Below are 21259 nucleotides of genomic sequence, written 5' to 3'. Positions count from 1 at the left end.
ATGTCAACCACTATATTCAAACATGCTTCTACTCTGCCTGCTCTCCAGCTTACCCTCTGGTGCATGACCATATCTTTTCATACTTGCTCTGACTTTGGCTGTAAAAAACAAGAATCTGATTTTTAAAATCACCCAAAATCCCCGCAACCAAACCATCATTTAGTATCCCTTATTGAAAGATGGTAGAAACATTGCAGGATGACCTCCAAACAGTGGATGAGGGGATGGCAGAAGTTAGTTTGACCACAGATGTGCATTTTCTTATATACATGTACATACATACACATAGACAATCTTTATATACACATTATAAATATTATAATAAAATATTGTAAAAATAACAAATTTGCTCAAAAACCTTATTAAAGTGGACGAATTTTCTGTTGCATTTGTGTGATTGATCCAGTTGATATGACAGCCTTGTTAGGAGCCCTAAAATCTACAAAACAAAGTGTCTGCATTTCTGAGTCACCTTGAGCTGTGCCAAGAGGTTAGGTTGGAGGGGGGCCCTCGTATCTCAGCATCAGGTTGAAGGACCGGGCAAAGTTGTTGGCCAGCGTGCAGCTGTGGTTGTCCTCTGCCAGGGGCAGGAGGAAGGCCAGGAGCAGGAGGAGCAAGAGGAGCAGTTGCAATGGTAGTGCTGCCCAGCACACCCGATGCAGGAATGAGCACATGCCTCTTGACTGCTTCTGAAAGACACAAACCAAAGAGCACGTCAGAAAAATAAAGACCTGGGGAAGGTGCATTTCAAATGCATCCAACTGCCAGGTTGATGGGCAGAACAACCCATGTTGTCCTTGCCCTGTGACCCAGCCTGGGTGCTCGGTGAGGTGCAGCTGACTAAAGCTGGTGCTTCAATGATCTTCTCAGAGAATATTTCACTCTCTTCAAGAATTCACTGCTGCAAACTGTTGTTTTCTCAAAGAACACTGCTACTTTCTATTAGAAGACAACAACTGCCTCCAAGTCCATTTTTCATTTACAAAGTGGTGATTACAAACACTCATGCCAAAGCTGCTGACTGGTCTCCTCACAGTCAGCATATGGTACAGAAGTTCTGCACCAGTAACTCTCCTGTCAGTGAAATGAGAGTGCTGGTGCCTGGAGGAGAGAAGCCAGCCTTCTGCTCCCCGTCAGCAGCAAGGAGCTTGGCTTGCAGCTCATCCAGCTCACTGTCATCTCCCCAGCTACCACATACTCTTTGGATCCTGACTCTGAGGTCCATGAGGTTGCAGGCCAGAAGAGAGGCCTTGCAGTGCAGCTTGCCTCAATACCTCTTGCACTTTACCATGCACATCTTAAAACTGTGATGTGATGCAAGGGAATGTGAGAAAACACAACACTGACAGAGAAAAGGACATTAAGGTCACAGGTATTACAGACCAGTCACTGAAGGGACACACAAAAATGTCACACTGCACTTTTCTTCAGCTTGTGCAAATCTGGAGTAGCTAAGTTAAGCTCATGACTTTAATGTGGATTAGCACAAACAGGAGAGAACGTATTTGGGATTACAGAAATCAGGAAATGTAAATTAAGGAGTGAGATTTCCACTGGCAGGATTCCTGGACGTCTCCTGCCCATGAGCTGATGTGTGTTTCACAAAAAATGGCCACGTCAACTGTCTCTAAGGGAGTCCTGGGCAAGAGAACTTAATAATCCATTGGTTTCATCAAAGGTGGATTTATACTCAGAACATGGACATCATGCTTAATGTAGCTGCAGCATTAGGTGCCAACCTACGTTGCGGAAATCGTTGCAGAACATCCGCTGAGTCAGACCCCTGTTTCCCACAGGAGGAGGTTAATTTGCTGTGTTCAAGCCACAGGCAATGTCAGTGCTGCAGCAGAATTAGGGCTTCTGGCCTCTCCTGGATGCTTGACTTAGCAAGCAGTGCCTTTGTCCCACTCCAGCACCACTAGGAATAGTCGGTGGGACACAGCAGCAGAGAAGGAGCAGAATGATTGTAAAGTAATTACCCTGTTCTATTTTTGAAGGGTCTCTCTCTTCCATTGCTGTAGATTTCTCAGTCTCTTGCAGTGCTATGTAAATGCTTACCAAATTAATCATGAAGGCAAATACATAGCTGCAGCCACAGATCATGAGACAGTTGTGCTGTGAAATCCTTCTTCTGTTGTAGCTGGTTTGCTTTAATTATTGATTTAATTATTATGTCAGGCAGATGTAGAGGCAGCACAGCAACAGCTGCTTGCTCTATCATTTCTGGCCCACCGTATCTGAGCTGTAATTTGCTTGCTTGGACACTGGAACAGTCAGTAGTTACTGGGCAATGAGTAAATTTACCCTCCAAATCAAAGCTTCATAACCTGGCTGCTTCACAGGAGTCATCTGCTCCTGCTGTGACCTGTTTTCCAACATGAGACAAAGTACCAGGGCTAAAGCAGCGGTACCAATGGGACCCTTCCTTTTCTACTCTGGAGCCCAGACCTGAAATCCTTCATCTCCCCTAAATTTTAAGCCCGTGGGCTTCTGTGCTTAGAGTTGATGTTAAAACTGTTACCTGTAAGGGCAGCAGCCACAACTCTTGGCCAGAGGTTTCTGGGCTTGGCTCTGTAATGCCACGAAACAGCCACTCCTTCATGTGACCCATATAAACCAATGGCCTGTCACTGACATCTGTGGTTTTCATTGATCATTTCTCATTCTTATTTGCCCATTGCATCCGTAACATACAACAACAGGACAAATACATTTATTGTACTGTCCCACTGCTAAGGAAAAAAGCCTTTTCCAGGCGTAGTTCTGTTGGCAGAAGAACAGATTAGATACGTCTGCAATTCAAGCCATGCTTTTCTCCTATCACTAAGATGCAATTAGACTTAAAGCTGATGTTGCTACAGGGTGGGATCCTGTGACTGGCTGTTTGGTTGTTCATTATGGCTGGAAGTCTCAATAATCTCAGGAACTCGAACTGGGAATTGGAACTTCACTTCTCACTGCCAGCTGTGAGGACTGCCAGCGCTCCTAGCAGCACCTACAATTTTTGCTTTACAACTGTCAATCCTTTAGCACTGATTTTGAAAGTTACTTCAATTTGAAACTATTTGTTCAGTGCCAGGTCAGCTACAACACCCATCTTCCCCTCCTTCTGCCTATGAACTGGTGGAGAATATTGGGCTTTTCCAGTTGTGCCTCACCTCTGTCCTTGCCACAGCCCAGGGAGCAGGTGTTTTACGCAAGTCCAGATGAGGGACGCAAAAATGATCAAAGAGCTGGAGCACCTCTCCTCTGAAAGGCTGAGTTGGGCTTGTTCAGCCTGGAGAAGAGAAGGCTCCAGGGGAACCTTATAGCAGCCTTCTAGTACCTGAAAGGTGCCTATAAGAAAGCTGGGGAAGAACTGTTCACAAGGGCATGGAGCAGTAGGACAAGGGGTAATGGTTTTAAACTAGAAAAGGGGAGATTTAAGTTGGATATTAGGAAAATGTTCGACAATATGAGGGTGGCAAATCACTGGAATGGGTTGCACAGAGATGCAGTGGAGGCACCATCCCTGAAGATATTCAAGGTCAGGCTTGATGGGGCTCTGAGTGACCTGATCTAGTGAAGATGTCCCTGCTTACTGCACGAGGGTTGGACTAAAACTAGATGACCTCTAAAGGTCCCTTCCAACCTTACACATTTTATGATTCTGTGATTCTTACCCTGATTCTTTTAGCAATTCAACATTTGATTCAGAGCAGGTCACTGACTCTGGCCTGATCTCTAAAGCAAAGACTGTTTGTGCAACTAAGAATTGGGATGAGATTGCTATTTATTAAGTGCCTTGGTTTTAGATCTACTGGAAGGAGCTGTAAAACAGTATTGCTTTTCTAAGCTCCAGAAAGAATTAATGAAATTGCTTTATTAACAAGCTACCATTTGCTCTCCTTAGAGCTTTCTCCAAGGTATGATACTCAGACCAACCATAACAGATCTGAGCATTAGAAAAATCTGTGGAGGGACATTTGCCTAAGGGCAGAACTTCAGAGAAGGAGAAATATTTTGTCTTTATCTGCTGCTTCTCTCCCACCTGCCTGCTGGGTTTATAGGCATTTGCCTTTGATGAACTTTTGTCTTTGCTGCCCAGGTTCTCTGTGTTGTTTGATTACACGGGAAGGTCAGAATCTTGTATTTCTGACTCCATTTGTTGCCATGGGAATGACTCTGCTATCACAAACATGGTATTACGGTGTCTCTGCAGGACTGAAGATGAGGCACACAGGAGCTGTGAGGGTTTGGTGCTTTCAGCAAATTTGCAATGATAAGCCTTTAATATATGAGGGCCCCAACCTGCATGCACTGAAATCCATGGGAGATTTACCATTAACTCCAGTGTCTGCAGCAGGATTATGCACAGAGACAACTAAATAAAGTCAGGATTGGGAACTACTTATTCGTGGAGTTCAGCAGATGCCCTTACAAATGGATTCATTACTTACAACCCAGGTTCTGCTATTCCTGTGCAAGTGAAACCTACATTAGTTCTGTTGCCTGGTGCTTGCTGGAACACTTGGTAATATGATTAGTACTACTGGATGCAAGACAGTTAAAGGATAGAAAAGTCTGAAGGAGACACAGTAATTTCTAATAGGAGGGATGATAGAGTTGGAAAAGGCAGGGAAGGTCTTGGGAACTGACTCCCTCTCAGAGTATGGCAAAAGCAGCACTTAAATTTTACTGAGACTACAGGAAGGTAACTTTTTAGGGCTGTGCTGTGAGAGATGCTTTCAGGCTGTGGGGACCTGGCACCAAGAAGGAATCCTGGAGGCCAGGGTGCAAACCTCTGCTCTGCTGGTCTAAGAGAGATAAGGGCTGCATATGAGCGTACTTGGAGTCAGGACAAGACTCCTATCCCTTCAGCCCATCGCTCTGGGTTAGAAAAGGTCAGTCTCATACAGTTCCACCTCTGCAAAAGACAGTTTGAACATTTCATCTCCATATGAGATCAAAGGTGGGAACAGCCACCCTTGCTACGCAGTGGAATTCCCCATCCCCAATCACTCCAGCTACCCAGCACCCACAGTGCCTGCAGTGTGTGTGTCAGATCTAGGCTCCACAAAAAAACTCTGAAACCAGATCTTCCTCTGAGGGAAACTGGCAGAGCTCCAGTGGAGTCAACAGAACTTTAATTTCCACCATCTTAGAATAACAGCTGGAATACCTGGGTTTCGAGCCAAAGTGTCAGAGACATTTTTGAAACACACATGAAAAAGGAATAGGTTGACATTTAAAAGGAAAATATACTTTTAAAGTTCACCATCAAGGATAAATGTCCTCCACCTTCTCCCTCAAAATACCAGGACAAGCAAGGACTGTCAAGGGGTAGACGGCTGTGTTTTGTGTAATGCTAAATGCATGCCTGTTACCAAATGAACCTCACTGGCTGTGAACATTCACATTTGTACTTGATTCATGTTGGGGCATTTGAATGACAAGCATCGGTTTGGATCTAGGGAGTCCTCAGCACTTAAATCTGTTTGCAGTTAATAACTCCTCACCAAATGCACCGTGAAAAATCACTTGGATGGGAAACAGCAGAACAGCATTTTAGAACTTGCTACATAATATTCCTGTGTAAGTTGCTGAAGCTTTTTACTAAAAATCAGGGCACTCCCTGGTTTGCTCTCAAACACATTCCAGGATGTATGAAAACACACAGTTAATCTAGTTATTTGGGGGAGCAGAGGAATACTGCTTCTTATATCATGCTCACTAGTGGGTTTGTGCTGCTGCTTGTATGTCACCTTCATGCCTGACAAAAATCATACCTGCACCACCAGAGAAAAAAAGATTTAGCCTGGATTCCTCTTAGAGCACTTACTTCACTGAGACTATCACTGGGAAATGCACTGCTGTCTGAAAAGCCCGCCTCTCCCCATGGATAAAGGGACCAATGCTTTAGCATCCTATGGACACAAGGCTGCAGCTGCAGCTTACCATAAGTTCCTTTCATTCTGAATGAGAATGCCATCGTCAAGCACCATCTTTTTTTGGGTAAAGCAGTTGGCTTATCAGCAATAACTCTGCCTCAGAGGTTTCTGCTACTTGAGATCCAAACAAGTATGAATTCAGCTGCTACTCACAGAGGCAGGTTATTTCCAATGAGAAGAGACCATCAGTTGCTGGGGGAGCACAGGCTGCTCTCTCAAACCAAACCAAGTTGGGATTTTAGTTCAGTGTGAAATAGTTTGGAGCTGGGCTCCTCCTCAGTTCTCAACTCAAGAGCCATAAGCATCCCTCTCTAAGTTGTAAATCACAGCTGGTCTTTCCAGGAGGGAAATTATCTGGGGGGGGTGGGGTGTGGATGCTTCTGTCACTATAGAACTGAGCATCCAACATGCTCTTGGGCAAAGCTGTGGCTCCTTCCTGTACACCACAGCAGGAACTAAGAGTTGGAAGCAGTCCATCAGAGGTTACCTGGCCTCTGCAAAAGGACACTGAACCACTGGGTTTGGAACTGTACTTCCCCTAAGGCAAACACTGCCCAGGTTAGGCATCGAGCAGTGGGGACTGAGCAAGGATGGCTGGGACTCTCTTGAGTCCCACGTTTATCATTCTCCAGCTCATAAAGAGCTACCAGAATGAATGTGCTGAAGGGGGGTTAACTGAGGTCACACAAGCAATTTTAGCTCTGACATTTTCTATCTTCAGATTGCTTGACTTTGCAACCTTAACATTCTTTTCGATTCTGAAAAGCATCACTGTATGTGCATAAATAAGTAAGTATAGGGGCAAATTACAGCCTTTGTTTTCTCCCCTAGGGGAGATGCTGGAGTACCTCAACATGGCTGGATGATAAGCTAGAAACTTTGATGAAGGCCTGCTTTAAAAGAAACAGAAAACAAGGAAAAGCCAGCAGTTTGTATCTGAGGCTTCAGCAGTCACATATGGCAGATATTTCAGAATTTCTGCTGCAAACTCGCTTAGAAGTAAGTACTGTGCCATATGCTACTGCGACACAGAGATTTATAAAGGTTAGCTTCTGTGTGCATATACAACATGACATGCTCTCAGGAGAAGCATGGCATAGGGCTACAGCTTGATCTGTTAAAGTAGCACTGATTTCTATTATTCTACAGGCCTAAGCAAGCAGAAAAAGTCCCTGGTTTGGTCCCATCTTCAACACATAAGCAGTGGAAACGATCTTTTTACTGGGAAAATGTTTACCAGGTGATAAAAGTTAGGAAGCAGTGTGGAAATTAAGTACAGTCCTAAGTAGGGTGCATCACTAAAAATATCTTAGTTCCATGTTATCAGAATATGGAATACAAAACTTCCAGCAAGGACCTTCTGAAGAACATTTTTCATATCCAAATGCAGGCAGTGAGTTACCTTTAGTTTCTTAAGTATCACAAGTGAAGTATTTGCAAAAGGTTCAGAAGAGGGTAAGAGATTTTTAGACAACTTGTAGGAGTTTTGGTTGGGATAGACTTAGCTTCAGAGTAGCTAGTATGGGGCTCTGTTTTAGATTTCTGCTTAAAACACTATTGATAACATAGGAATGTTTTCATTACTGCTGAGCAGGGCTTACACAGAGCCAAGGCCTTTGCTGCTCCTCACCCCACCAGCAAGTAGGCTGAGGGTGCACAAAGAGTTGGGAGGGGACACAGTCGGGACCACTGACCCCAGCTGCCCAAAGAGATATCCCATGCCATATGATATCATGCTCAGCAATAAAAACCTAGGTGGGGGTGAGTTTTACTGGGATGCCCTGCTTAGGGACTGGTTGGGCATCTGTTTGCTGGTGGTGAGCTACAAGGAGTTTTGGTATCACTTCTTTTCCTTGCTTTTGTTTTCCTCTGTTTCCTTCTTTTAAACTGCCTTTATCTCAACCCTCGAGTTTTCTCACTTTTATCCTTCTGATTACCTCCCTCATGGCCCTGCAGTGGGAGGGACTGAGATGCTCATTGAATTTATTGAATTCAATTAAAATCACAGGAATACTCCACCAGTTTTAAATTAACTCATAAGCAATATAATTTATCCCAATAAATACCCTTTGTTTTGTAAAGCAGTGCTGCACTACTTCCAGGAGAGTTATCAGAAGCCAGTGACTAGACGACTTTTCAGTGTTCTAAGTTCATTCAGGAAGGCAAAGAAGTAAAACAACTTTTCCCAATTTACAACTTCCACTCAGCCTTCCAATTTGAAATAAACTAATTAAGTTTGGCATAGAAAGAACGAAAACTGAAATAAAGACAATATGTTCTGGAACTGGCAGAAGCAGCTACTGACATCAAAAGCTGGTTTATCATGTCAACAATGTATGTTTCCAGCTGCTTTACCAATAACTTCTCTCAAGTCAAGATTAAAATTTCCTTGAATTTCAGCAGTCACTGTATATAATTGGAATATTACTTGCAATTTATTGAAAGATTTTTAAAATGTGATGGCTTTTAAAAAGTATGTATACAATTTGAAGTATTGATTAAAAGAATTTTTCCTACCATGGTTTTTACAATAGTGTTAAAAACATTTCTCAAGTATATACTGGAAACTGGTCTCATTCTGATATCAGTCAACATATTATTCTCTCGTTACCTTTCAGTTAGGACATAAAATTGCACCTGCTGAGAAAAACCATTCTAAGGTATCTCCTTGGTGAAAATCTGCAAATGCTTCAGACATGGTAGGCTACTAAAGGATGCGTTTTTTCCACCATGAAAACAGGGGCCACCAACCACATACCTCACTAATAGCATGTTAACTTTAACAGAAAGTAAGAACCTGGTGTCCTGGGAAACAAGATCTCTTCTCCATCTTGCACCAGCAACGCTTTACAGGGAAAACATCAGCAAGGCACAAAGTGGCAGAACCAGATAAAAGACAATGAGTCACTGTTTTTTAGCATTTGGGAAAACTGTAACATAGATTGGTAAACAACAGGAACCTACAAAAATAAGAGCTGACAGGCAGGCGGTGTCATGGGGCAGTAACACGAAGGGGAAGTTTGTGGGCCTGCTGGAGAAGGAAGGGGACAGTGCAGTCTGGGCAGCATACTTAACAGTGGGTCAGAGTTAGGAAGGGGCAGCCAGGATTGCTCAGCTTTTGGGGGGTTTTGCCAAAGTTTCCTTTCTGAGGGCAAAGAAGTCTATCCTCTAATTTTGAACGCCCTTCCTCCTGTGTTTGGGCCATGGTATAATTCCTAAAGCAGGCAGGCACAGGCTTATAGGCACACTGATGAAATAAATATGGAGAGATATTATCTATATAATTGATACTGAGAACTGAGGGAAAGATACCTTTGAATTAGTCTTTTCCATTTTACTAAGAAGGTAATTGCACAGAAGATTTCAGGGGCTAACACCCAGCGGGACCTCAGGAAAGCAAGCCGGGCACGCACTTCCGGTAGAGAGGCACCATTAGCCCAGGCCCCCACACTCAATGCTGTGCCTTGCTGTAACCCAGCTTTCTGCTGTGATGGATTCCTGTCATATCTGCACCGGGGCAGAGCAGAGCACATTACTGTTTTCTTCCTGGCAAGCTGTGGCAGCTCTTGCTTTGCAGTTTCCTGAATGACTGCATTAATTTGATTGACTCCAGATCAATGGTGTCTCTAAATAAGATTAAATTACATGTTCCCTCTGTCTCTTATAGGAGATTACTCTTAGCAGAATCTCAAAGGAAGCAATTAGCTGACCACTGATGTAATGAAGCCTAATTATTTTGTTTGTACAAACAATAAAGCCAGAATCATTTGTTTAGCAAGGAAGTGTAATTACTTTGAGCACTTGAGAAAATAAATCAAACAGCATTACCTAGATCTGTAAATAATGAGCCTTTGACTTCCTATTTATGCTAAGAATACTCATGGAATATTTTCAGGTAGCTGGGAGCCAACCTTTGAAAGTAACATTTATCATAGTTATTAGTGAGCATTTGCTTGATTATGTCCTTGGGTGTGCTAGGTGCCCTGCAGAAATACCAATCTACATTGCCCTGTCACTGGCACCTGCTAAAAATTCACTGCAGTCAGTGCAATTTCCTGCAACTGTTTTCTGTTAATCAACAAGAAGTTGCTCACATCGCAATCACTAGCCTGTATTGTTCCTAAGGGCACCAGTGGCTAGGGCCACGTCCTCAGCAAAGGATGAATGATCAGAAAAAAGCACATTAATATACATGGAGCAGGCTTTACTCTGCCCAACATTTGGCCAAGCAGGCTAGAAACTGAATAAAACCAGAAGGCAACGTAGTAAGACTGGCCACAGCTGGACTTTCCCCTTCTCCAGGCTGAGCTGAAGCTGCTGCGAAATATTCACAGCTCAAACAGCAGAGTCACTGGGGACCTCATACTGCAGAAAGCAGAGATCAGTCCAAAAATACCTGAATTTCTGCCACTTCTGCTGGTTTTATGTGACCCAAAAGCATGAGGGAGCTGACAAATTAAGAGATAACCCAATCCCACCCCACGCAAACTCTCTGGATGTTGCAAGTACAGTGATGCTGCCCCAAACCACCTGTACTTTCCACAGATATGAACTCTCAAGATCAGCCCTTCTCTCAGGGTAGTTGGTTTCCTTCAATATGGCTTTGAAAGGATATTGAAAACATACAAAAATATTCTGCCTAATCTTTCTTTCATTTCTAGCCATGTTTTAGGTGTTAAACCTGAATTCATAATAAACGGCAAAGCCAGGTATTTGGCAGTTGGTTTGCTTTTCCTCTTCTCTCAGTCTGAACAGAGATGCACCCAAAAGGGACCAACATGATTTTCTGGTTCTCTTAAAAGATGCTCAACAATAGTAGGGCAACACAGGTCACATCCTGTTGAAAGCCTTAGCCTGAATGAAAATAAATTTAGACACTTCTCAGAGCACTTGGATTCCCATTGTAATGATAATGTTTAAGTACAGAATGAATGCTCTGAAGTCAGCAAAATCACACTGAAGTGAGCAAGGTGTAACTTACCCAACATTTGTACTGGCTGAAAATAAACTACACATCATTTCTTGGTGCAATGGGAGCCATTTCCTTCATGCTTTAGAGGTATTTCAGTTTTTAGTTTCTTCCCACCCAAGCTGTTTCTCTTTGTTTGTGTTCAGTAGCTATTAAAAACTCACAGAATGCTTTTTTGTGCTCTTGCTGTAGACCTAATTGACAAACATTTGCTGCCTGACATTGTTATTCCAGTCTCCTTGAAAACTAACTGAAGACTTTAGTCTCCTTCAGAGAAGTTAAGGAGGAATAAATACCACTTACCCCGAGGCAGGTGGGACTGATGAATTAAAAAATTAGATCTAATTGTGCAGTGGAGATATGCTTACGCCTAAAGCTTTTGTTCTGTTCTGTTTTCTCCTACAAACAACTTGACCTAAAAGCAGAGGATTCCTTGGTCGGTCTCCTGGAATATCCCTTTAGGCCTCTTCTAGGGAAAAGCAGCACTACTAAATGTTTGGCTGCCTCTGCACAGAGTATTAAAATGTTATATTGTTTTTCCAGCCTGAAAGATTCTGGTGACCTTACTGGAAAGATTCTGGTGACCTTACTGGATGACCAGCAGTACTGAACAAGTAATGCTGAGCCAGATCGGCAAGAACAGAAACTCTTTGGGGGCCTTCAAGGAAGGCTGAACTGTGGCCAAAGCTATTTAGGGGATGTGTGAAAACTACCTTAAGTGGGTCAGTATTTTGCTGGGGAAAAATGCTGCAGATGCTACTCCACACTGGAGCACCAGAGGAATATCTCATCGGAAGGAGGAAAGCTTTGATTCCTGGCCATCCTAGAAGTGCACTGTATTGGACCCTTTAAATACTGGTCTCTCTGAAAGAAAACTTGCAACAGGGGTTTGATTTAGCTTAAGGTGATTATGTGATCATGTTCCTGCAACATGTTATTCATCCAATCTACTTTGTGCTAGGCAAATAAAGCCTTAGTCTATTCCTCCTGAAAACAAATGGAAAGTGAGATGACAGTACAAAACAGAAGCTATCAGTGTCTATAAACAAAGCCAATTGTGACAGAGAAAAAACTCAGTTCCACTGCTCAAGTCAACAGAAAAACTTGCTGACTTTATGAAAATAGGATGAGAAATGCTGCTCGCCTTACTAGGAATCTGACAGCATTTTGTTTTCCTTAAGCTTCCCCTTATCATCTACTTTACTGCTTCTGTTTCTTATGTCATCAGTCCCAGAAGAAAACCCTTCACAGGGGGGATTCTGCTGCTTAAAATACGGATTAGTCTAATAACCTTAGACAAGTATCGACTTTCTCTGGTTTTCTGCATTAGAAATAAGGTGGATTGAATTGTCTAAAGTAGTTTTTTTCAGAAATGTCTGAAGAATCAAGTCCCATTTTCAAAATTATTTTAGGCATTTGGCCTCAAATCCTTTAGAGAGAGATTTGAGCTCTTCCTTAGTCTCTTTTGAAAAATGAATTAGGTTTGTATAACATGTAGATGTATAAAAACTCAGTTCCCCTGCTCTCCTGGGGGATGGCATTTAGCTTTTAGACATACATTAACCATAGCTCAATGGTAAAATCTCTGTGATATTTTTCCTTTTAAAATATGGAGAGAATAGACTTATTTAAGAGAGGCACTTAGTAAGTATTTTAATCTAAAGAATCTTTAGAAAATTTTAATTTAAAGTAATTATCTGCAAAATGTCTGAGCAAACATTTTTTTTAGCCTAATGACTGGAAATTGTCATACCTTTCTGAATATGTCTGGCTCTTCTGAAGATCCTGGACTCTGCTTAAAAGGAAAAAAAAAAGAAAAAAATAATGAACTTAAGATCCCAGTGGAGCCTTTAAATGAGTATTCACCTCACAGGGGTTGTTTCTTTCACATTCATGGTCACCAGGATAGAGCAAAGCAGCAGGAGATTTTTTTAATGAGCTTTTTAACACACATTAGGCAGAAAAGCTGAAATGTTTTTACGTTGTTGACTACTTCAATCCGATGAACAGTTCTCCCAGTAATAGCTTTGACTTTACTGACACCTACTGACAATATTTATACTTACATAAGGTTTTGGTCAACAAAGTATAACTCATTACAAGCAGTGGCAAAGAATTCTTAGAAATACAGTCTTTAATTAACAGAGATCATGCTTCCCTTCCATGCACATTAAAGGATTTGTATTGTGAGTAAGCTTTGGATTTGAAGACAAGGTTTACCAATGCAGAAAAAATTCAGATTCCTCAAATTTTAGGTGTCCAAGTTTGGATACCTTCCAAAGCACTTGCATACAGAAAGTACCAAATGCATTCATGTAAAGTGTAATACTCCAGTAAAGGTATCTTAAGGTTGAACACAGTAGTTAAGTTACAAGTATCTTCATTATGTATGTTTACACTAACAATACAGCAATACCTCTAGCAACCCCCTATATATTTTGTATATGGGGAAGAATTCTGCCATCCATAGCACGCCTTTATATAACAACTTGGTAACTTCCTTAATCACTTGGTTCTTGCATTAAAATACCTCATCTTTATTTAACTCCAAATCCTTAGCCCATAAAGACAGTTTCAAAAAAGACCTGGTCTGTCTGTGCAGTTGACCTGAGTCAGTTCAGTCACTGGCACTTCTGATACTCTGTCTCACGGCAGAAGACACAGTAAGAAATGGTAAATATAGTCTTACTGAGGAACTGCCAAAAAGTAATTCAGTGGAGAGTGCTGTGTGTAGAAAGGGCAAAACACAAATCCATGTGCCTAGAACTAGGTGTCTATCCTACTCACACAAACACCTCAGTCCCCAGCTGTGTGCACCTGTGACAATAGCTAACTGCTTTTCCTTGAACCTCTTATTTTGAGAAATACAGAGTATTGCTTACCAAGGGAAAAAGACAGCTCACAACTCTTATTTTAACACAAGAACGCTTGTGCTTTTTTTAAATAAATACATGGCTATGTTTGTTCTGTTTTTGATGACATTTACCAAGAAAGGTTTAATTAAGCAGACACACACGGGTACTGTTGAATTATGACTTGCACTGTGAAGCCAGGGAAAAGAGTGATGGCAGAGGTAAGCAACTGTGGCCTGAGTGCTGTCACCTACCGGTGAACTCAAGGACTCCTTCAGTTTAGATTTGTAGAGCATCCATCGGTAACGCAGCTCCTCCAGATCTTCAGAGTTTCCAATGACAGGATGAAGACGAAGAAGGTTCTCAAAGAGATGCTGACCATCAGGCACACGAGACTGCAGCTCCTGCAGGCAAAGAGGATGTCAGCAGCAACTCAGAATTCAAGAAGCCCCCCCACCTCTTCTAAATCTAGCATTTGAAAGAACAATGACACTAAATCAAACTACTGGGTACTCCAGAACATTGCATTTATTTTTGTTATCACTTTTTGGGCCTGAAATTTTATAAAAGGGTCCACTCATCTGCAGAACTCCTGTAGCTTTGGATATTTCTGTTTGGTTAATTTCTTACAGCATCCATTGTTATTGCATCTGGCTATATTCAACAGGAGGACTGAGGCCAAATACCAGACCCTAATTTTAATTAGCTTCTTTTTTTTGGGGGGTGGGGGGGTGAATAGAACAGTGTTTTTTATTTTGGGGGGGTATATTTTATTCGGTGGGTTTTTTGGGGGGGTGGGGGGATTTTGTTACTTTTTTATTGTTGGCTGGGGGGTGGTTTGTTGGTTGGTTGTTGGGGTTTTTTAATTCTTAAAGAATTTGTACTGAACTGCAATCTTTGTCTCCATCTTCATCCCCTGAAAACTAACCTCCAGTTTGCTCTGTCGTGCCTTCATTTCTTCTGTGGAAGATGGAGTCACAGCAAGAATTTTGGTCAGTTTGGAATTTTCTCCTTGTAACCACTCTTCAAAGTCATGTAAGAGCTTCAAGTGGCTGCTTGTATTTTGTCCTTCTCCTATCCTCTGCTAGGTTACAGAAAACAGAAACAAAAAGCCCTTTACCGTTACATTAGATGTTTCCTCTGAAGGCCTGGTGGCAAGGCCTTAACCTCCAGCTTTGTAACCCATCATACCAGAGGCCAGTGAAATTGTTCTTGTGAAGCTGATATGAAGGTAAACACAGAGTCCCCCTCTCACCTGCTTATGGTTGGGGTCTACATCTAACTGACGGAAAGCAGGTCCAGACATCCATCTGCTGCCCATCAATGTTATTTTCCTCTTCTTATCAGCCAGTGGTCTGTTTAACTGCCACTTTTTGTGAAGACTTGAAAACACAAAACCAGAGACATCAGTGCAATGAAACATCTAATAATGACACATCCAGGCTTTGACCGGGGCTAAGGGGGACACCTCTGGTGATGCAGCAGTGTTATTATTATAATATGATTACTATCAATAGCACAATTACTATTAAAGTTATTTCCAATATCTTTTTAACAAAGCAGGACTATGTCCAAGCAGCAACAGACCCCCAGTTCTAACACTTCCAAGTGTTTGGGTTTGTTTATTCAGGGAGTGAGTGACCAGGAAAAAACACAGCCTGACAATATACCTTCCTGTCTGGTACCAGGAAGCAGTACAATCAAGCCTTCCTCAATCTAGTCATCCCATGTTTACACCTATTCTGACAATATATGTGAATATACTCACACATGTAGCTCAGTATTTAATTGCAATACAGACTAGCATGTATGAACAGAAGCTTGATACTGCACAGTGAGTGCAAAATTAATTAAAACCATGTTTGCAACTAAGAGAGGACTTTTAGCTCTGTTTATACTCCTGCAGGTTTGCAAAAGGCACAAATCCCAGTGCAGATACAGCCTCCTTGGAGATATGTCCAGATCTGACAGTGAAGAGTACTGGAATGTGAGGCAGGACAGCCGAAGTCACACAGTGTATGTCCTGTTTCCTCTGATACAGACTGGCAGTGTAAGGGTGAGCCAGGTCCCAAGAAGGCACTGCCTACTCCAAACATGAAGTAAAGGCAGCTTCACAGACTGCTCTGATCCCACAGATTTTCTAAAATGGTTTTCTTGAAAGTAATCATTTCCAGTTTGCAAACAATTAAATAAAATCTGATTTTGCTCCTGGCATCGTAACATAGCTGTTCACTTTCACAGCACAGAGCATAAAGCACCAAGTGTGTCTGGTCATACATGAGTAAAGAGCACCCCCTTGAAGGGACATGAGGAAGATGTCTATGAACACTTACCCAGTTGCCATCTCCTTCAGTGACCTCCACGACTCCTTGAGTTGATCCAGCTCTGCCTGGACATGGGCAGTCTCCTCTGGGGAAGAATTCTCCGTGACCAGCTGGCCATGAGCTTCCACAAGGTGCAGCTGGATCTCCTTATCTGGAAACTCAGCTAGCCATCTCTGAAACATACAGCCCTTACAGTTACTTCTAGGTATCCTGGGTAAAGCAGAGGCTATGTCAGACTGAAGGCCATGTTCAGTCCAGGACTATGCTGGTTCTGTTGGCACTAGCTAGAACATACCTAGCAGGAAAAAAAATATACTGTGGATTCTTGCAAAGAGCCAACATAGGTCAAAGAACCAATGGTAAAATTTAAAGGCAGCAAGCTGCCAATGCACCATTTCTGTAGCCTTCCCATGAGATATCTTGGCTTCCCGTAAGAGGACAACTGCTGCCAGCTGAAGTAACCTGCCAGAGGAAATCTAGCAAACAAAATGCTGCTACACCAGGAAAAAAACTAGCAGCTTTGGAACTTAGCTAGCAGCTTAATTCAACACAGTACAATGTTAGCTAACAGGGTAATAACAGTCCATGTATTGATGAGTATGTAGAGGCAAAGGTAGGTACTGTCCAGAGAGTACCTACCTACCACCCTGGCAGGAAGAGTTCTTTTTAAAACCACCAATCTTTTCAGATTACTTGATCCATCTCAATAGTTCCTAGCCATTTCTCACTGTTCTTCTTCCTAGCTCTACATCCCACAGCACAGGGCAAAACAGCAGCAGCAACCAACTGTTATCACAGGAGGAACAAATGATCATTACTCTCCCTAGTCACAAAACCCTCACTAGAAAACCCCCACCTTTAATGTGTGAATGCTGTGAAGTGAATGATTCACATCTTACACTAAGACACTTTTCTCACCTCAAGGTCTGCTATCCTGCCCTCGGTGTTCTCCTCTCCATCAGCACCCTGGTAGGAACCAATTTTCTCTGTGGTCATTGTGATCCACTGCTGGAGGTCAGAGAGTTTGTCATTATATGCCCAATGCTTCTGAACATGCTCTTCACTCTCCTGTATCATCATCTGTAAATGATAAAAATATGTCAGCAACTGAACACACACAAAAAGCAGTTTCATTACTGTATCTATACTGTGTGACTACTGGCACAGAATCTCATTGGCAAAAAGATATAAACCAGCTGCTACTGAGGCACAAACCCCATTATCCTTTAGCATCAATGGCATATAAACACCTACAAGCTCCTGCAGGCCTGAATTCAACCACATGGGGGTGCATTAACCACTAGCTAAAATTGAGTAAAGAATATGTTTTCCTTTGATATACCCCAGTCGATAATAAATACGTCTTATATTCCCTGAATCAGAAATGACTCTACAGACTTTTTTGGCAAAAGTCCAGTTCAGTGATAAATGGGATCAATGAGACTGAAACTAGAATTCCACAGTGCATATTAGGGTAATGCTTTATCATATCTGTTTTTATGATGACCTGTATAACTAAGGCAATTTTATAAGCTCTTTTTCTGAAACTGCTTTGGAAGATCCTTTTACAGCTATGTTTACAAGCTACAAAATCCCTCCGGTCTAAACAAGTAATTATGTAATTGCAACGCTTCTTTTTCATTAACTTTTAGGTCACAAAGCTATAAAAATCCCAAACACTTTGATACAAAACCACTATCCAGGAATCTGTGAAGATGTCCAAGCACCTCCATGATAATACAACTATGAGGTCTTTTGGTCAGAAATCTCAGGCCCACTCTAGAAAAAATATATATAGATACAAAATTGGTGTGGATGGTACCCTATCCCAAAGGGAAATCACATTACAGATAATCAAAGAAACCTGGAAGAAGTTATCATAGTCAAAAGAATTCAGTGCCTTCTTCCCTGGAAATGAAAATATCTGTCACTCTAAGCATAAGTCCTATATGCTCAAATATTTTTAAAAAGTATTTTTCAATAGTGGGCTCCTTGGTCAACTAAAAAACCCTCTTCCTTATGTTACCTCCAGTGACCTCTTTAGGGCCTGAGAGTCAGATGAAAGTTGGTTCATTTCATGTCTGTGTGTGGTATTTGACTGAACAAGCTTCTCTACTTCCTCCATTTGAATCACAAGCTCTGCCAAGTCATCTTGGATCATCTGCAGAGGAAAAGATGGATTCCATATAGATGATGTGCTAGATGTGGCACAGACATCCACAAAACAGACACCAAAAGTACTTTCACTTGATAGTGTAAGGGTGGGGGGGAAAAAGTAACCATCACCGTCATTAAGAAAATTAACTTTTTGATGTCTGAAAGAAATGATTGGATGTGTTTACATGTTACTAGTTGCTGAGAAGCTGCCAGAGGGGACATAGTGTAATTAGCTAAGTACTGGAAAGAACTATGGTGATAAGTACCCTGTGGTCACCAAGGGTGAAGTGGCACCATATAACTGAGTCACTGTAGCTCACCATGGCTGAAAGCAAGAGCAACACCCCCTCTCCCTTCCCCTTCTGCACTCCTCTTCCCTCTACCAGCTGTGTAGTCCCACTGGTAAGGAGCAGGAAAAGGGTGATGCAGAAGGAAGTGGGACCATGGGGACTCCCTGCTTTTGCAGGGAGTCAGCTTGATTCGGGTTGTCTTCTGCAGTTTCACTCCCCATGGGAAGTATCAGGACACATTTTTGTTAGCCAAGACAGTATGGCACCAACAGCTTCCAGCTGATTACTCCTTCACTCAAGCTCAGTTTGCCAGTTCTTCACCTGCAATGCTTCAATATCATCTCCTCAATGCTACAAACTGGACCAAATAACATTATCTAACACACAATCCATGGAGGGGACAAGGCATTGAATTCCTAATGCTAATAAAATATGAACAAACAGGACCACAATTAACAGAAGATATCCCAGTCAAACATTACTGTAATATACCTGCAGTCTCTGGAGTTGTGTCTTTTTACCCAAGAGGTCTGGCTGTGGCTCCTTCTCTAGATCTAATTTGGCTTTGATGGCAGGTAACTTCTTCTGCAAAGGTGCGAAAGCAGCATCAAAGTTCTTGTGTTGTGATATCAGATTCTAGATGGAAAAAGAAGAAGAAAAAAAGAAATCCAGCATTCAAGATATATCCCCCATTATCTTTTGGCAATGTCCATTTTGCACTCAGAAAAACAAGCTATACCATGCAACAGTACACAAATTTATTTGAGTATTTGATCATCCCAGAAAAAAAGGATTGGGCACAGATGGTTAGCTTTATGTTTGTATGTATAAAACTGGCTTAGGAAAAGATTGATCATTGTCTTTGTCACAGCCAAAGACCATATATGGGCTTTGAAGTTCACCTGGAGTTTGCTCTTGCTTTGCAGCAGACTTTTGTGTAGAATTTCTCTCTCCTTTGAAGCTTCGGCTACTTCTTGCAGGAAAGACTTTGCTTTTTCCTCACCAAGGATATTGGTTAGCAAATCTTTCTTCAGCTGTAATGTCATCAACTTCTCTTTGAACTGGGAGCTTTCTGCAAGAGCAGCCTAAAGGAAAAAAAATTCTTCCAGTGAAATCATACAAAAAACCCACCCCAAAACTTCATATAACCATAATATTCTCACACAAGTCACACAACCAAAGCAGTATGACAAAATCAGGTAAAAACAGCATGCTGGGCCGACAAGGGGTAACAGAAGGTACCTGGACAGTGCCCAGTTAAAGGAAAAGTCTTCCCGATAATGTTAGAAGCACCAGGGCTGCATCCATTTTGTGAACAGAAATAGAGGAAAGCTGTACTATGGAAAGAGTTGTCTGTGCAGAGGAGAGGCCTAAACAACCAACAGAAAGGACAGCTTGAATGCTCATCCCAAGGATAAATTCCATCCCTGTTCTCAGACACATTTATTCTGGAGATCACAGGGATGACAAAGTACCAAACACCTTCCTGGGAACATGCAGAAATCATACATTTCAATCCCACAACTATATTACTACACACTTCTTAACAGTGTCCACAGACTTTTTGTCCAGGAAGATTTGGGCTAATGCTAAACAACATTGTCATCATTGTTAGAGACATGTAGCCCTTCAGCCTATTCAGTTGCCAACTCCAGTTAACCAAACAAATGGAAGAAAGTACAACATTCTGCTACAGCTAGAGTTAAGTATTGACCTCCAGAGTGTGGGGTTTCCTGCCATACTGGAAAGGCCCCTCCAGCTGCTGCTGTCTGGCAGCTGTATGCAGGCAGCTGCTGGCACAGCCTGGACAAACACCACATATCAGTTTCTGAACTCAGTAACAGGTTTGCTACCTCAATGTGAGCCAGCACTGGCTCCGGAGTCTCCAGGAGCACCTGGACCGATGGTTTCCACTGCTCAAAATCTTGCAGGGGATTTTGCAAGAGTCTTCTCAGTTGGGTTTCTGTATCAGTGCTCATTTTAGATGTCTTGCCTCTAACACTGTAAGGATAAGGTGACAGCTGAGAGAAGGATTATGAAGAAATCCAAGTCCAAACATCCTATTCATCAAGGCATAAATTAACACAATACTCGTGTGTAAACTGTATCCAACACAAAAGCCTCAGTCTTTTTTACTGTCTGGCCTGGTGCTGCACTCTGACAGCTGCTGTCGGTCAGAGACATCCGACAGAACTTTATTTAGATGCCGTAAAACACATTTGTCTCTTGTGCAACTGTGTATCAGGAATTCCTTTGCCCTTCCAGTAGCCAGCAATCTCCCCCTCCATGTAATCTTTCTTGGCTGCTATCACCAGTATGATTTAACAAATCATATCAGTGGAGCAGTCTCACTGGCTGATGGAACAAGCCAAGAGCATCTAGAATTTAGCTGCAGTTGCCTGTATTTTTTCACACAATACCAAGTCTTTGTTACTTTAAAAAATTACATTAAGAAAACCTTGATTACCCTGCATTACCAATAAAAAGAGGAGCACACATATTTTTTTCGGAGATAAATGTCTAAAGTTCTGCAGAACTGCTTGTATTTATACTAATATATGCAGGTGATTTGGACAAAAGTTTGTATTTTTATATATGTACACACATACATGCAAAGCTATATATGCATGTGTATAAACATTGGGGGGAAAGATACAATCAGCACACCTTCATTAAATATCCAGGCTTCTCTTAGAAAGCTTTATCCAAAATTCAACTGAGTATAAAGGCCTAGCAG

The 21259-nt window shown here is 42.0% G+C and overlaps 1 protein-coding gene across 1 annotated transcript in view; it reads right to left on the bottom strand.

Annotated features, from left to right (window-relative positions):
• Positions 1-491: 491 nt before the first annotated feature.
• The window catches only part of SYNE3 (spectrin repeat containing nuclear envelope family member 3), a gene marked incomplete at its 3' end in the record, with an annotated part of 33422 nt that continues 12654 nt past the window's right edge, over positions 492-21259 (bottom strand). Inside the window, exons 7-17 of the mRNA XM_084270620.1 lie at positions 20376-20523; positions 19425-19607; positions 19015-19158; positions 18102-18236; positions 16994-17155; positions 16085-16248; positions 15007-15133; positions 14680-14835; positions 14006-14155; positions 12653-12691; positions 492-689 (exon numbers count right to left, since the gene is read on the bottom strand). Of these exons, the coding sequence (XP_084126746.1) occupies positions 492-689; positions 12653-12691; positions 14006-14155; positions 14680-14835; positions 15007-15133; positions 16085-16248; positions 16994-17155; positions 18102-18236; positions 19015-19158; positions 19425-19607; positions 20376-20523 (1606 nt within the window). The remainder of the gene's footprint in view (positions 690-12652; positions 12692-14005; positions 14156-14679; positions 14836-15006; positions 15134-16084; positions 16249-16993; positions 17156-18101; positions 18237-19014; positions 19159-19424; positions 19608-20375; positions 20524-21259) is intronic.

Source organism: Gallinula chloropus (genome assembly GCF_964237585.1).
Source record: "Gallinula chloropus genome assembly, chromosome: 14".
NCBI classification, from domain to species: Eukaryota; Metazoa; Chordata; class Aves; order Gruiformes; family Rallidae; genus Gallinula; species Gallinula chloropus.
The sequence above is the reverse complement of the archived record's forward strand: the minus strand, read 5'-3'. Positions and strand labels throughout refer to the sequence as shown.